Consider the following 16,313-nt stretch of genomic DNA (forward strand, 5'->3'; position numbering starts at 1 on the left):
AGAACCCGGGGCTCTGAGGTTCAGATGGCAGACGTCATGAGCCTGGAGGGCAAGAACTGTGCCAAGCACACCCCTGCACCCAGGACAGTGCCAGGCACAGATGCATGCTCAGCAAGTGCATTCTCAATTGATTCTATAAACCAGGCACCAATGAACACTTGTTGTGAGACAAGAGTGACAGATCCCAAGGCCTGTGGACATGCATGTCTCAGCTTAGGGCAGCAGCGGTTTCTAATCCTCAGGGTGCTGCACTGTCTAGTACCCAGCCAGCAGCCACACATGGCTCCTTAACTCTAAATGTTACATTGAAATCTCTGTTCCACTCGCATCAGCTGCATTTCAAGCACTGGTGGCTGCCGTGTTGGACGGTGTGGATGTGGAATGTCCTCGTCATCACAGGCAGTGTGATAGGACAGCGCTGTTCTAGAAGCACAAACGCCATGAGACTCTTTGGGGAAAGCACAGAAACCAGATGGGCTCCAGCCTTGCTACGAAATACTCCAAAGACATTCCCAGTTCATAGAGCACGGTTACAAAATCGTCAGTCCTCTTGGGCTTAGGGTTTGATGGAGGGAAACGGTCAATAAAGCGAGAAAGAAGAAACTGTGGGCCGGGCGCGGTAGCTCACATCTGTAATCCCAGCACTTTGGGAGGCTGAGGAAGGAGGATCACCTGAGGTCAGGAGTTCCAGACCATTCCTGGCCAACATGGTGAAACCCGTCTCTCTGAAATACAAAAAATTAGCCAGGTGTGGCGGTGCATGCCTGTAATCCCAGCTACTCGGGAGGCTGAGGCAGGAGAATCGTTTGAACCTGGGAGGTGGAGGTTGCAGTGAGTGGAGATTGCGTCATTGCACTCAAGCCTGGGTGACAGAGCGAGACTCTCTCAAATAAATACATAAATAAAATAAAATAGAAGAAACTGCTGATACACAGAGGGCATGAGGAGGTACCGTGAGGAGCGTGGGGATGGGTGGCAATTTGGAAAGTCAGCAGAGGGCCCTGTCTGACAGGGGAGCTTCTGAGTTGAACTGAGAAGGAAGGGAGGGGCCCTGTGTTGAGAAGAAGCAGAGCTCCCCCAGGAGGGAGATCGTGGGTGAAAGCTGGAAGGCTTGGTGTCTGCAGAACTAAGAGAGAGCCACAGTTCAGGGCTGTGACCATGGGGAAAAACACAGGGGCCGGGGGGACAGGAATGGCAAGCGGGGATCACATAAGGCCTGGCTCTTGAGGCCACGGAAGAAGGCCACTGGGAGCTTAGTGTGATCTGACTGATGTTTTCAAAGCATCACTCTGGCATTGGGTGGACATGATTTGCCCAGGGGCAAGTATGGGAGCAGACAGCAGAGGAAGGCTGTGCTGTAGGAGGGGAAGGGCCTGAGCGTGGCCAGGGTGCCTGCATGTTCTGGCTGCCAGGGCCAGACCAGGCTTACACCTATGTCCAGGGTCATGGGTCAGAGTGCCACCTCCTGTTCTCAGCATGTCCCACTGGATAATTCCATGGTGGTGTCTGTGCAGGTGGAGAGCTGTAGGTTGATGCTTGGGAGGCGGCACTTACCAGGGCTTGCTGACAGTTGTCTTTGGGGCCAGGGGAAGAAACCAAGGAGAATGCTGATTTCTGAGTGTGTAACTGGGTAGATGGTGATGGCAGGTTTTGTGTATGGACAAGCTTTTTGGGGGAAGACCCAAAGTTCAAAAGAATCATGAATGTCATTGGAATAAGATTAGAGATGAAGAGGTGTTTAATCCCAGCAGGGCACTGTTTGATCCCGTGTGGGAGCCCTGCCTGCAGTCTCTTTCCTTCCAGCCTTTTCCTTGGCCCTGTGCTCAGCCATAACCAGCCACCGAATTTTCCAGAACCCAGGAGGCTGTTTCCAGCCTCAGCGCCTCCGCTACTGCTGTTCCAGCTGCCCGGGATGCCCTTCCCTTATTGGGGAGGTATTTATTCCCTCACCTCCCATTTACCAAGACTTAGTTTGGGCAGCATCTTGTCTAGAAAGACTCCCCTGACCTGGGGGTGTATTTGGGACCTCCCTGGGGCCAGCTCCACAGAGCAGCGATCAGCCTGGCTGCCTTTGTCTCCCCAGCCTCCGGGGCAGGTGCATATCAGGTTTCCCTCATCACTGCCATCAGCAGAAGGCCTGGCCCTGGTGAGGGTCCAGGAATGCGTCTGTGCAAGCTTCCTCTGGGGAATGTCCTACGGGGCCTAATGCAGACACTTGGCCCCTCCCCAAGGCCTCACCTGCCCCATGCGCACACCCAGCAACGAGCCTGGAACGAGTGCTCTCCGCAAGCACTGCTTGCAGAAGGGGCCTTGCCTTTAAAATCACACAAGTTCATAACAAGTGATCTCATACTTCCGCAAGTTATAATGCATCGTCTTTTATTTTCCAGGCTTCCTGGGATCAGATATGACATTGCACTAACGAGAAATGGGGGTTTCCAGTTGCTCAGGCTCAGATCGCTCAAAGGCAGGAAGCATATTAGGTGCTAAAAACTCCCCCTCCCTAGCCGAGCCGGGCAGGTGAGAAGCTGAGTGCGAAACGGGACTTGGCATGTCATGGGTGCTAAGGAAGCGGAGTAAGGCCGACTCACAGGCAGGAACATCGGGAGACACACAAAGAGGCAACACCCACAGCGGACGGGGAAACAGACTTTGGTGTTTCATCCACCTCTCAGTGCGCTTATCAGCATCCTGTGACGGCCGGCGCTGTACCCTAACAGACACCTAATGACAGACACCAATGCCTTGGCTTGGGGAGCCTGGCCAGCCTCCTGCTCCGGGATGCCCTGCTGGCTTCCAAGATGAGAAGAGCCATATCTCCATCCTATCTCCATCCTGTCTCCATCCTATCTCCATCCTTCTCTCCCTAACAGCGTGTGGTTGTCTGTTTCAGGGAGCACATCGCTCCTGGGGCGTGTGAGGTTTATGTTTCAGGCTGAGACACCGCCAGCCACAGCACAAGGATGGTGCACCAAGGGCTAAGTTGGGTATTAGGCGGGGTACGGGGAGACCCTTGATTCCAGGGCTTTGGCCATCAGAGGAGGATGTTTTCTCTCCAAGACTTGGAAAAATAACAGCCAGGAAAACAGTGGTGGCTACACTTCACATGTATTCACAAAGTGTTACTTAGAGGGGTCTGTCTTTAAGGTTCCCTGTGTGACGAGAAAAAGAAAAAAGAAAGCAAAGAAACCAGACAGGGAGCTGTATGTATGAGGACCACACCAAGAACAGACTGAAACCACACAGATCCGAGCGATGGAGAATAAGGCTGGAGGCCGCTCCCCTGCGGAGGGACCGTAAAATTAAACTCTATATATGTCATCTCGCGTTTAAGTAGGCTATACTTTTTAATAAAATAAAAACTTCTGTGTTGCTTTAAAGATATTGTGTAGGCATCTAGGGGGCGATCTGGAAGAGGAACGCAGCGCATGGAGGGGCGCTGGCGGAAAGTGCCCTGTCTCGTCCCTTGTTGACATTTGTCCCTAAAGAGACCCATCACAGACGCCTGCAAAAATCACACACCCCACTCTTGGCACTGTCCCGGACACTCGCTGCCCCGTCTGCGAGTCTGCCTGTGAGGCCAGGCTGCCCAGGCTCCGAAGGGCCATGTGCCCACCGCTGATGATGGTGTCAGCACCCGTCATCAACAAGCCTCATGGCTCCCGGCCACCTCTGTCCCCCACGTGCCTAGCACCAGGGCCAGGGCACCTCGAGGACACTGGGAAGGTGGGCTGGGCTGCAGCCACCTGTGTGCTCCGTCTGATACCCGACACAGCCACTCTGCAGACTCTCCCTGACACCAAGCCACAGCGGGGAAGGGTGGTGTGAAGCTAGCGTCTTGGCCCTAAACTACAGAACGTCGCTGGCAGGTGCAGGGGCCGCACCTGCTGGGGACCCCCTCCCGCCCACCCCATCGACACAGAGAAGCCAGAGCAAGGTGTGTGGGAGGGGTGTGCGTGGTTCTCGCCAGGGGCCCCTCGCCTCGGCGCCCAGCACACACTGGCGGGGCAGGCTGGCGGCCGTCAGAACAACAGGGCTTTCTTCTTAAGGTCATTCCTCTTCCAGAGGGCCAGGCGGTCAAAATCCTCAATGCTCATCCCAAACACTTCCTGGAACTCCTCGGGCGACAAGTGTCTCTTCAAACAAAAAGGCAAAACAGAAGGGACCAGTTAGCCATGCAGCAAGGGACACCGTTGGGCAGTTTGCTGCCGCCAAGCAATCCAGGGGCAGGATTGCATTGAGGACGAGGTGGCCCTCAGCATGCTCGGCCTACTGGCGGTTCCTGGCACCCTCTCTGCAGTGAAAGAACTGAGCTCAGAGGACAGCGACCCTGCCAGGGACACACAGGGGACATACAGCGCCCAGTGGTGGAGCTGGAGCCAGAACCTTCTGCTCTTGACTCCTACAAAGGCATCTGCTGCTGTGGACCAAGTTCATTAACATATCCCAGAGCAGGACCCCCACCTGCCCGTGAACGTCTGAGCTTTCATAGATTTCCTTCAGTGGTCATATTTGTTACTTCAGTGAGTGGTCACAGCTGCCATCCGAGAGCAGGAGGTGGAAGGTTTTCCCACAGGACTTCATAGCCCAGGAGGGTGGGGTGCGGACAGTGAGCAAGGATGCCAGGCACGGCCCAGGCCCGGGGCAAATCCTCCCTCCACCGGAAGCCCCTGGTGTGTAAGCGTGAGAGTCATTGTGCCTCTCAGAGCCCAGCTTCTCATCTGGGGTCACCGTGGAGAGGCACACAGCTTGGCGGTCAGGGCGTGGATGCCAGTGCTTCTGGGATGCCATAGGAGTGAGTTAGCCCCTGGAGCCTCAGTCTGCTCATCTGTGTAATGGGGTCCTCTAGAGCCCACACCCTGGAGCTGTGGGGAGGAAAGCATGGTCATAGGTCAGCACTGGCTGTGGAATGTACCTGTGGGTGCTGGCTGCACCTGTTAGTATGACCTCAGCCACCGCAAGCTCTGTGGAGCTCCTTGCCAAGCACCCACCTGCCTTCTAGCTCTGCCTTGCAGGGCCTGCAACCCCTACTCTCCTGCCTGTCTTCCTCAGCAGGCTCTGAGAAACCCCACATCCCTCAGAGCTGGCTCAGGCGTCCCCTCCCCTAAGGAGCCTTTCCAGGGAGCCTGGGACCTTCCATCCACAGGGATGCTTCCCTTCGCTTCCCTTGCCTTGCCTGGGCGGGGCTGACAGGAGGAACTGGAAGGAGGCTGGAGAAGGCCAGGCTCTGACCTGAATCCCCGTCTGCTGCCCTCTGAAAAGTGTGGCTTCAGTGCAGCTGTATGGGGAGCAGTTTCCTGTAGTTCTGCGACACGCTCCACAGAGTTATCATATGCCCCAGCCATCCACTCTTGGACAGACACCCAGAGGAATTGGAAAACAGGGACTCAGAGAGATGATGGTCGCCCGCGTTCCTAGCAGCATCACTCAAAAGCACTGCAATGTGGAAACACGCCAGGTGGCCATCAACGGGCGAACAGATACACAGAATGTGACATGTCCATGTGACGGAATAGCCTTCAGCCTTAAAAGGTCGTGAAGTTCCGACACATGCCACAGCGTGGACGAGCCCCAAACACACCAGCTCCGTGAAGGAAGCCAGACACCAAAGGCCACATAGTGTATGATTCTCTGAAATGTCTGGAACAGGCAAGTCCATAGAGACAGAGCATGGATTCGTGGTCGCCAGGGACTAGGGGAGAGAGGAATGGGGAGGGACTGTTTAACGGGTATGGGGTTTCCTCTTGTGGTGAAGAAATTGTTCTGGGGCTGGAACGTTCCGGAGTTGGATTGTTCCGGAGCTGGAGAGTGGGGTTGGTCGCACAATGTTGTGAATGCACTGAACTGTACTGAATGGTACACTCTAAAATGCTTAAAATGGGCCGGAGATGGCAGCTCACGCCTGTAATCCCAGCACTTTGGGAGGCCGAGGCGGGTGGCTCACCTTAGGTCAGGAGTTCAAGACCAGCCATGGAAAACCCCATTTCTACTAAAAATACAAAAATTAGCCAGGCATGGTGGCACATGCCGGTAATCCCAGCTACTCAGGAGGCTGAGGCAGGAGAATGGCTTGAACCCAGGAGGTGGAGGTTGCAGTGAGCTGAGATTACACCACTGCATTCCAGCCTGGGTGACAGAGTAAGACTCCCTCTCAAAAAAATAAATAAAATAAAATAGGTAAAATGGTCAATTTGGATGGGCGTAGTGGGATTACACCTGTAATCCCAGCACTTTGGGAGGCCAAGGCAGGCAGATCACTTGAGCTCAGGAGTTTGAGATCAGCCTGGGCAACATGGTGAGACCCCATCTCTACAAAAATTACAAAAATTAGCTGGGTGCACTGGCGTGTACATATAATCCCAGTTACTGAGGAGGCTGAGGTGGGAGGATCTCTTGAGCCCAGGGGGTTGAGGCTGCAGTGAGCTGTGATCACACCACCGCACTTCAAACCTGGGTGACAGAGTGAGACCCTGTCTCAAAAAACAAAAAACTCAAGTGCTATATTAGAATCACTGTGATTAGCAAAAGAGAAAATGGAAGTGGAGACATGTGGTCAACTATGAGAAGTGTAAACCATTGCCATTCATGCATTTCACAAAAATCACCAAATCTGTGTCGTATGCCCTGGATTTTGGAGCCCCAGTAGTTGGGGTGGTCTGGAGGAGGGACTCAGGAAATCCCCCAGAATGCCATGTTTTAGTTGAATCTGGGCTCAGAGTCAGTCTCTCTTTCTCTCTCTCTGACACACACACACACACACACACACACACAGAGCATATCCAGCAAGTCTGCCAGGAAGAGGCCCTCGGCCGCCTGCTGCTATCTCGAGTTTGCAGGAAAAGAATCCTGGTGCTTGCCAGAAATGAACCACTTGTGTGGTGCTGAGATCAGGGTTTCTTGGTGCTGAGAAATCCATCAGCCAGTCCACAGAAACTTAGAATTGTCATTTCAGACCATGTCTCTTAAGACATTTGACACTCAATGTGTCATTTAAGATAGCAGCCCTGCACTTACAGGTACCAAATCACCATCTTCTGAATTATGGTGGAACAATCAAGAAGGATGAGATCAAAGGAACGAAAAAGGAAAATCATTTCTAGCTTGATCCAAGACCCAGTGATACCAGACCTTGTTCCCGACATGGAAAGTCAGAGACACAAGGGCCCTGGCAGGAGTAGGCTGGGGTGGTGAACTGACACGTAAGTAAGTATATAAAGGACGGGAGGCTGACACAGGAAGGGAGAGGAGAGTTCAGTGCTGGTGCCTGGGGCAGGCCTCCCTGTGGCCACATTCCCACTTCCTGCTGGGGGAGGCTAAGGGAGGGGCAGAAAGGTGCTGGTGGGCAGAGGGAAGGTGTCAAGGGGGTGGAGTGGCAGGATGGCTGGGCAGTGCCCCCTGCCATCTGCAATCGCATATTTAAAGGCAGGAGGACTGGTGAGTGGGTGATCTCTTGGGTTTAGATGGGGTCAGGTCTTTGCTGGAGGAGGGAGGAGTGGAGAGGGAGCGGACAGTGGGCAGTCGTGCCCTGCATGCTGGGGAAGGAGAGAAGGGCAGGTGTGAGGATGACACCATGGGCTCCATGGGGAGCCTCTGGGGAGGGTGATTCGAGGAAAACTTGGAGCTGGCAGGCAAGCAGGAAGGCTGGCAGGGTGTTGGGAGGTGGGTGTGGGAAGCAGAGGTACCCTTGGGGATGACTGTGCGGGGGGCGGTGGAGGGATCATCTGGGTGGCTTCTGAAGTTGCTGTGAATGGTTACCTTCTCCAGGAGTGCGGCACTGGGACTGGGACGCTGCATCACTAGAGGCCCTGGGGAGCAGCCTGGTTGGGCAGACCATAGCAACACGGAGGGGCCGGGGGTGTCCCGAGCACATGGGCTGGGCCGGGCCACTCATATGTGGTCTATACAGCCCAGGACTTGGGGCCAGGGGTCTAGGGGTCTGGCCGGGACCACCTCCCCGCAGGCTCCAGTCCTGTTTTCTGTCTGCAGCGTGAGAGAACTTGGTTGCCTGGGTATCCGGAAGGCTGGGTGAGGGTCACATGAGGGGCTGTCCCCAGCAGGAGGTCTGTTCATAACTCTGGGCTCCAGCTGTGGGATTCTGAGTGTCACACCTCACCTGGCTGAGTCTCCACTGCCTCCTAGGTGAGAGGGGCTCAAAGGTCCTTTACTCTGTGGCCAGCTGCAGAACTGGCATTCAATCTCACTCAGGGCCAGAGGCAGCCAGGCTTTCTCCATGGGTCTGCCAGGGCAGGCAGGGTGGGTGAGGCCCAGCTGACCCCAGAGACTGGGCCAGCTTTCTGGCCTCAAGCCAGCTCCTCTGGCCCCAGGTTCCTGAAGGCCCCGCAGGAGTGCACCTCACCCCCCCCAGGGCCTGAGCAGGACAAGCACAGCTGGAAGGAAGGAAGCCTGGGGTGGGTGTCTTTGCTGAGGGTGGGGGGGCCTCACTGCTGAGGTGCACTGGTTTCCCCAGGGAACATCCTGCAGGGAGGCATTTTTGCAGCATGGCAGGGGGGCTGCCTCAGGAAGCCCAGGCTCAGAGAGGTTGTGTGACTTGCCCAAGGTCACATAGCCAAGAAGCGGCAGAGCCAGACCTGGGAGCCAGGCTAGGTGGCTTGACCTTTCTTCCACCCTTACTTCCTGCCTTCCGCCTGGACCTCCAGGGCCATCTCAGGTTTGCGGTGAAGCCTCAGGGACCTGTGCCACCTCCACTCCATCAGGGACAGGTTGCCCTGGCCTACCCCCCTACCGACCTCCAGCCCTAAGTCCCCTCAGGGTACTCCCAGCTCCCCCGACCCCACCAAGCTCAGAGATATCCCTGGGAGGGACTCTGACACCTCCTTCCTCCACACAGCCCACCAGTCACAGCCACCTCCCTGTACCAGCACAGGGCTGGCTGACCAGGTGGGCCTCTGGTCCTAGCTCTGCTCAGCCTGGGCCCCCAGGGCCAGCAAGGGGCCACTTTTCTCCCAAGGCCTGGGCTTCGTGGGGCATCCCACTGGCTCACGCTGCCTTGGCCTGCACAAGGAGGTCCTGCATACAGGGGTGAGTCTCGCTTAAGCCCGGCCCAGGCCACAAAGCTCCAGCCCTCCCAGCAGGAGGTCCCTGCAGGACCTCCAGTGACATCACTGTCATAATGACGGTGGCCACTGCCCCTCCAGGCGAGCTTTCCCTCCATACCCCGGGACCTCTTCCACAGCCTATGGGGCACAGAGGGGACAGCGGCTTAGTGGGGCTATGATGTGGCTGTCAGGTAGCCCCAGGGCCCTGCCCCTCCACAGCCTTGCATGCCTCTCCTCCACTCCTGTGCTGCACGGTGTGCTGTGGAAGCCCAGGGGAAGCACCACGCAGTGCACCCTCTCCCATTCACCAGCAGCTCTTCGTCATCCTACTGGTCCTGACTCAAGTATCCCCTTCTCCTGGAGGCCCTCCTGGATTGCGCTCACCAAGCAGGCCCTGGGGCCATGCTGTGTCCCTCAAGGCTGAGTCAGTGCTGACCTTCTCTGGCTCTCAGCACCATGAGGGTGGGCACAGGCCTGTCTGCTCACAGCACTGTCCCATCCTCACTGAGGGACAAGATGTCTGGTCTGCACTGTGAATCTGAATCTGGGCTCTCCCCTCTACAATGCTGCCTCCCAACACCTCCAGCTTCCACTGCCTGTCCTGCTCTCTGCTGTGGCGCCACAGGGGCTCCCCCGCCACTGTCCTGGCCTACGAGGTCCCTGCATTTGGCCTCTGCCTGCCACTCTCCTGAATCCTGACGCTTTCTCCCAGCCACACAGTTCTGCTTGTGTTTCTCTTCCTTGTCTTGGCCAGGGAGGCCTTAAGGTCCGGGATTCTGGTGCAAACCCATCTCTCAGACACACCCATGTGGCTCCAAACCTCCTATGGTCACCCTCAGTCTACCAGGACACACCCTCTCATCAGACCAGTTGGATGAGTTTAAACAAAGGAGATATTCTTTCACTGTGGGGTCTTTATTTTTCAGGCACATTCCAACAACTTGGGATCTCACTGCTTGAGCAAACCCTGGTGTGCATTTGGCCTCAGGGCCTGGAAGAGGACAGTTCAAGAAACCACAGGACTCCAGCAATGAGCTGCTCCCCTTGCTCTGTGTGTGTGTGTGTGTGTGTGTGTGTGTGTGTAGGGTGAGGGATGGCAAGTAGGAAATGAATTCCAGGAAGAATAAAGTGCATGTGCAAAGGCGCAAAGGCCCTGGGGCAGGAGGAGCCTTGGCTGCTGGAGGAAGCATAAGAAAGCTGAGGTGTCTGCTGGGCACGGTGGCTCATGCCTGTAATCCCAGCAGTTTGGGAGGCTGAGGCAGGTGGATCAGGAGTTCGTGACCAACATGGTGAAACCCCGTCTCTACTAAAAATACAAAAATTAACCAGGTGTGGTGGCACATGCCTGTAGTCCCAGCTACCCGGGAGGCTGAGGCAGGAGAATCACTTGAATCCAGGAGGCGGAGGTTGCAGTAAGCTGGGATTGCGCCACTGCACTCCAGTCTGGGTGACAGAGCGAGACTACGTCTTGAAAAAGGAAAAAAAAAAAAAAGAAAAAAACAAAAGAAAGCTGAGGTATCTGGACCTGAGCCGGGAAAGGTGAGGACAGGATAGGCCCTGCAGGGCCCTGGACCGTGTTAAGCAGTTTGGTTTTTAGCCTAAGAGCAATGGCATTTATGACTAAGTGTGCAATTGACAAAAACTCCTGTGGCTACAGGCTTGTTCTCCTGCTCAGCCCTGCCCTGCCAAACAAGCAGAAAGGTCTCAGAGTGCGAATTCATGAGCCACGGACCGGGACGGCCTCGGGCCAGACAAGAAGTCCCTTTCCACCCATCCACCTTGCGTTCTGAGATGGCTGAGCTGTATGTGTTGCCGTGGCTGGGCTGTGGGGCCCGGTTGTTTGGTCATGCATTAGTCTAGATGCTGCTGTGAAAGTGTGCTGTACACGTGGCTCACATTGACAGTCAGCTGACTGCAAGAAAAGGAGATCGCCCTCAATGATGCAGGAACCTCATGTAGTCTGTTGACAGCCTGAAGAGTAAATACTGAGGTTTCCCAGAGAAGAAACCCAGCCTGGAATATCAACTCCTGCCTGAGTCCCCGGCTTGCTGGCTTGCCCTTCACATTGCAGAATTGCCAGCCTGCACAACTGTGTGGGCCAAGTTCTTAAAATAAATTCCTTAGTATATGGCTGTGGCTATCTATCTGTCTATCCATCCATCCACCCACCTACCTACCCATCCATCCATCCACTCATCCATCTATCCATCCATTCACCTGTCCACCCATGCATTCATCCACCCACCTACCCACCTACCCACCTACCCACCTACCCATCCACCCATCCACCAATCCATCCATCCACCAATCCATCCACCCATCCACCAATCTATCTACTCCTCCATTCATCTATCCATCCATCCATCTATCCATCCATCCATCCATCCTCCCATCCACCCCCCATCCACCGATCCATCCACCCACCCTTCCACCCACCCATCCACCCACTCACCCATCTACCTACCCACCCATCCACCCACTCATTCATCCACCCACTCACCCCCCATCCACTCATGCATCTATCCATCCATTAATCCATTCATCTGTCCACCCATGCATTAATCCACCCATCAACCTACCTACCCACCTACCCATCCACCCATCCATCCATCCACTCCTCCATCCATCCATCTATCCATCCATCCATCCACCTATACATCCATCCATCCACCCATCCATCCATCCATCCACCCACCCACCCAGCCATCCACCCATCCACCCATGCATCCACCCATCCATCCACCCACCCATCCATCTACTCACCCATCCATACACCCATCCATCCACCCACCCACCCATCCACCACCTATCCATCCACCCATCCATCCACCAACCCAACCATCCACCCACCCATGCATCTACCCACCCATCCATCCGCCTGCCCACCCATGCATCCATCCACTCATCCATCTATCCATCCATTTATCTATCCATCCATGCATCCATCCATCCACCCACCCACCATCCATCCACCTAATGGTTCTGTTTCTCTGGAAAACCCTGGTTGATACACTTTCCTATCTAAGGAGCAAAATGCCTGTCTGTACTGGGAAGTTGGGGGCACCTAAGACAGGTTAGAAATTCATTTTCAGGCTGGACGCAGTGGCTCATGACTGAAGTCCCAGCACTTTGGGAGGCTGAGGTGGGAGGATCACTTGAGCCCAGGAATTTGAGGCCAGCCAGGGCAACATAGTAAGACCCTGTCTCTACAAAAAGTAAAAAATTAGCTGGGCATGGTGGCACATGCCTGTAGTCCCAGCTACTCAGGAGGCTGAGGTGGGAGGATCACTTAAGCTCAGGAGGTTGAGGCTGTGGTGAGCTGTGATTGTGCCACTGCACTCCACCCTAGGTGACAGAGACCCTGTCTCAAAAAAAAATTCATTTTCCACACTGTAATTAACTCAGAAGACAGCATATTGCAGTGGCTCTCAGCAACACCTTAGTTTGAATCTCAGCTCTGCCTCTTATGAGCTCTGTGTGCTGAACCCCGCTCTGCATGTTGGCACCACCTGATTCGTCTGACCCTCCTCCATGGGACAGCCCTCCCAGAGTGGAAGAGGATGATCAGGGCTTCTCCATACTCCTCCGTACTTATCCACTCTAACTGAACACTTACTATGTGCTGCGTGGCACCTTTCACTGCTGCGCGGCTGGGCATCCTGCATCCCCTTGGCCATGCCCCATCAGTGAGGGTTAATCATATCTGCCCACATGCTGCTCCACTAAGTGATGGCCGCTCCATCCACCCTCGAAACCGAGGGACTCATCTGATTGGGCCTCCAAACTTAATCTGCCTGCTTGCTCTTGTCCATTTTAAGCCAGTAAAGACCATGAGATCAAGTAGGTCTGAGCGAATGCCCGACTTCAGAGGGCCAAAAACACCTTTCTTGGATTGTGCTAACACTGTCTTTTTCTTAAACATATGTCCCACGAAGAACCATGTAGCTCAATCGTGTTCATGCAAAATCCCGATGCCCTCACCTTTCCCACCAGCAGTCATCTTTCCCATGCCTTAGATCACCCACTTCTTATTCCTCCGTAGGCCCTATTCTCTGGGAGGCAAGTTTGAGATTTGTTCTCCAGTCTCCTTGCTCAGCAGTCTTGTGAATAAAATTTTCCTCTTTTGCGAAACCCACTGTCACAGTGACTGGCTGCTGCTCATGGGCACAGAGCATCTGGCTGGGTGTCACCATCGCACCCACACAGCCTGCAGCCACACCTGGGGTACTTTCCCATCACCAAGTTCCCCCCCCTGGACTTCCCACAGATCACCTGCATCCATCCACTTCTCACACTCACCAGTCCACAACCAGTGTCCAAGATGCCATCATGTTTTGCCCCAGACCCAAATTGCCCTGAAACAGTCTCCCTGCCTCTATGCAGCCAATCTGGGCTTCACCATGTGGCCACAGGGGTTGTTTTCAATTGCACACCTAGTCATAAATGCCATTGCTCTTAGGCTAAAAACCAAACTGCTTAACATGATCTAGGGCCCTGCAGGGCCTATCCGGGCTCAGGTCCAGACACCTCAGCTTTTGTATACTTCCTCCAGCAGCCAAGGCTCCCTGCTGTCCCAGGTCCTTTGCACGTGTACTTTGTTCTTCCTGGAATTCATTTCCTACCTGCCATCCCTCATCTTACACAACACATGCACACACACACACACACACATGCATGCACACACATGCATATCCATATGCATATACACACATATGCAAATATATACACATGTATACACACATATACACACATACACACAAGTATACACACATACACACACATGCACACACACATACATGCATGCATACATAAACATACACACATGCATATACACACATACATGTATACACACCCATATACACACACATACACACATATCCACATACATACATACACACAGGCACGTGTATACACACATACACACTGATAGGGTTTGGCTGTGTCCTCACCCAAATCTCATCTCAAATTGTATTCCCCATAATCCCCACATGTGGAGGGAGGGACCTGGTGGGATGTGACTGGGTCCTGGGGGTGGTTCCCCCATGCGGTTCTCGTGATAGTGAGTGAGCTCTCACAAGATCTGATGCTTAAGTGTTTGACAGTTCCTCCTTCACACTCTCTTTCTCTCCTGCCACCATGTAAGACGTGCCTTGCTTCCCCTTTGCCTTCTACCATGATTGTAAGTTTCCTGAGACCTCCCCAGTCATGCAGTACTGTGAGTGAATTAAACCTCTTTCTTTTATAAATTACCCAGTCTCGGGTATTTCTTTATAGCAGTGTGAAAATGGATGAATACACACACATACCCACATGTATACGCACATATACACACATGCAAACACACATGCACACAGGTACACACACATACACACACATGCATGCACACAGGCACACACACGTCCCCTGTGGGAGCCACATTCCCAGTGGGCCACCACATGGCCATTTAAAAGGTAGGGCAGGCCGGCACAGTGGCTCACGCCTGTAATCCCAGCACTTTGGGAGGCTGAAGTGGGCAGATCGCCAGAGGTCAGGAGTTTGAGACCAGCCTGGCCAACATGGTGAAACTCCATCTCTATTAAAAACATAAAAAATTAGCCGGGTGTGGTGGTGGGTGCCTGTAGCCCCAGCTACTCAGGAGGCTGAGGCAGGAGAATCGCTTGAACCCAGGAGGTAGAGGCTGCAGTGAGCTGAGATCGCACCACTGCACTCCAGCCTGGGAGGCTGAGGGAGACTCTGTCTCAAAAAATAAATAAGTAAATAAATAAATAAATAAAGATGGGGCAGATCGGCATTGACTGGCCTAAAAATATCCACGTCAAATTTGAAAGCAAAAAGCAGGATGTCAAACCTGGATATACAGTATGAGCCCTCTTGATCCAAAATAGGATTCAGTTAGCTCTGAGATGATGTGCAAAAGAGATTTCCAGAAGCATGTCTCCCGCTGAGTTATCAGCTGTGACTGGGTGGGGGAATTCCTTAAGAGGTTTATGTCCTTCTTTGTATTTTTCTGGACTTTTATGACAGTTAAGATTTGTTTTTTACATATTAAAAATAAAGCTCTTTCCTCTGAAAGAAAAACACCAGGGGTCCCTTTCTCTCCTGCTGGGAGGTGGCCCCTCCTGAGCCCCCTCTGGCTCACATCCCACTCTCAGCCCGAGGCAGACAGGCAGCCGCTACTGAAAAATGAGGGACATTCCCCATATGTGGTAACATTTCCAGTTGCCTCCTGGCTTGGCTGAGCCTGAGGAGGAAGGAGGCCTAGGGTCGCACCCTTGGGTGTGTTCTTGGAACTCTGAGTGATTAAAACCATTCCCCAGGTGTCAGAGGGTGTTTTAAAAGGATACATTTACAAATGTCAACCACTTGTATTTTACGATTTTCATGTTGCATTATTGCCAAACAAAGTTAAATAGAAGTCCTGTGAAGCACACTATAGCCCCAAGAGGGTTGCAGCGAGTCCCAACAGGCCCCTGGTTCCACACCGCTGCTGGGCCAGGAGCCGCCAGACATGCTGGCTGAGCTCACCTCTTGTGGTGAGAGCAATTAACTCCAGCACCATTAGACAGCCCACAGGGGACACGCCCTTTGAGGAACAAAGACACACAACCAGCAGGAACCCTCCCAGCAGTTCCTGACCGGGTGAGCCACCCACCCCACCAGAGATAACCATTTTACAAAGATCAGTAGTATTTATGCTTGGGATGGGACCTGACCACACAACTCACGAGGAAACAGCTTCAACAGGAGCTGAAGAATGCGTCCCTGCAGGCTGCTAACAGTGCTGGAGTTCCTTTTGCTGTGCCTTCTCTGGCCACTGGGGGATGGTCCCATGTGACGGTAGGCAGAGGCCACCCAAGAGAGGTCTTGAGGATGAGATGGCAGGGGCGCCTCCCGAGTGTGAGGCGGGCCGTACTGGATTCACAGCCTCACCTGCGCACTCACTGGATTCGCAGCCTCACCTGCACACTCACTCAGCACAGATGCTGGGCTTCTCCACCCACCTGGCGCTGCCTGGACCCACATGCCAGCTTCCTAGCCGGTTCCTGCTGCCCGGCATCCTCCCACTGATGACCCATGCACATCCTAACACATCAGAACCTTTTGGTGGCCTTTCCTCTTCTGTGGGGTTAAGTCCAAATGTCCCACAAGCTGCCAGCTCCCCCCGGCAAACGCCCCTGTGCTATCTGGCTCTGTGGTTCCTTTGCTAGCACGATCTCCACACAGCTGGGTGCTCGGGACACCCTGGAGGACTGACCA

General features: G+C 54.0%; 1 protein-coding gene across 19 annotated transcripts in view; it reads right to left on the reverse strand.

Moving 5' to 3' along the window:
• Positions 1-2,350: 2,350 nt before the first annotated feature.
• ABLIM2 (actin binding LIM protein family member 2) overlaps positions 2,351-16,313 on the reverse strand; it is a 189,118-nt gene continuing 175,155 nt past the window's right edge. For 17 of the 19 annotated variants that reach the window (XR_004027220.1, XM_030800867.1, XM_030800866.1 and 14 more), the window contains one exon: positions 2,363-4,136. Coding sequence is in view for 18 of the 19 variants with exons in the window: in XM_030800867.1 (XP_030656727.1) it covers positions 4,023-4,136 (114 nt within the window). In the remaining variant the exon portion in view is untranslated. Of the gene's footprint in view, positions 4,137-16,313 lie in introns of all 19 variants that reach the window. The other 2 variants (XM_030800851.1, XM_030800864.1) reach the window with 1 other exon arrangement.

The sequence above is a fragment of the Nomascus leucogenys genome, chromosome 20 (assembly GCF_006542625.1).
Source record: "Nomascus leucogenys isolate Asia chromosome 20, Asia_NLE_v1, whole genome shotgun sequence".
Taxonomy (NCBI): Eukaryota; Metazoa; Chordata; class Mammalia; order Primates; family Hylobatidae; genus Nomascus; species Nomascus leucogenys.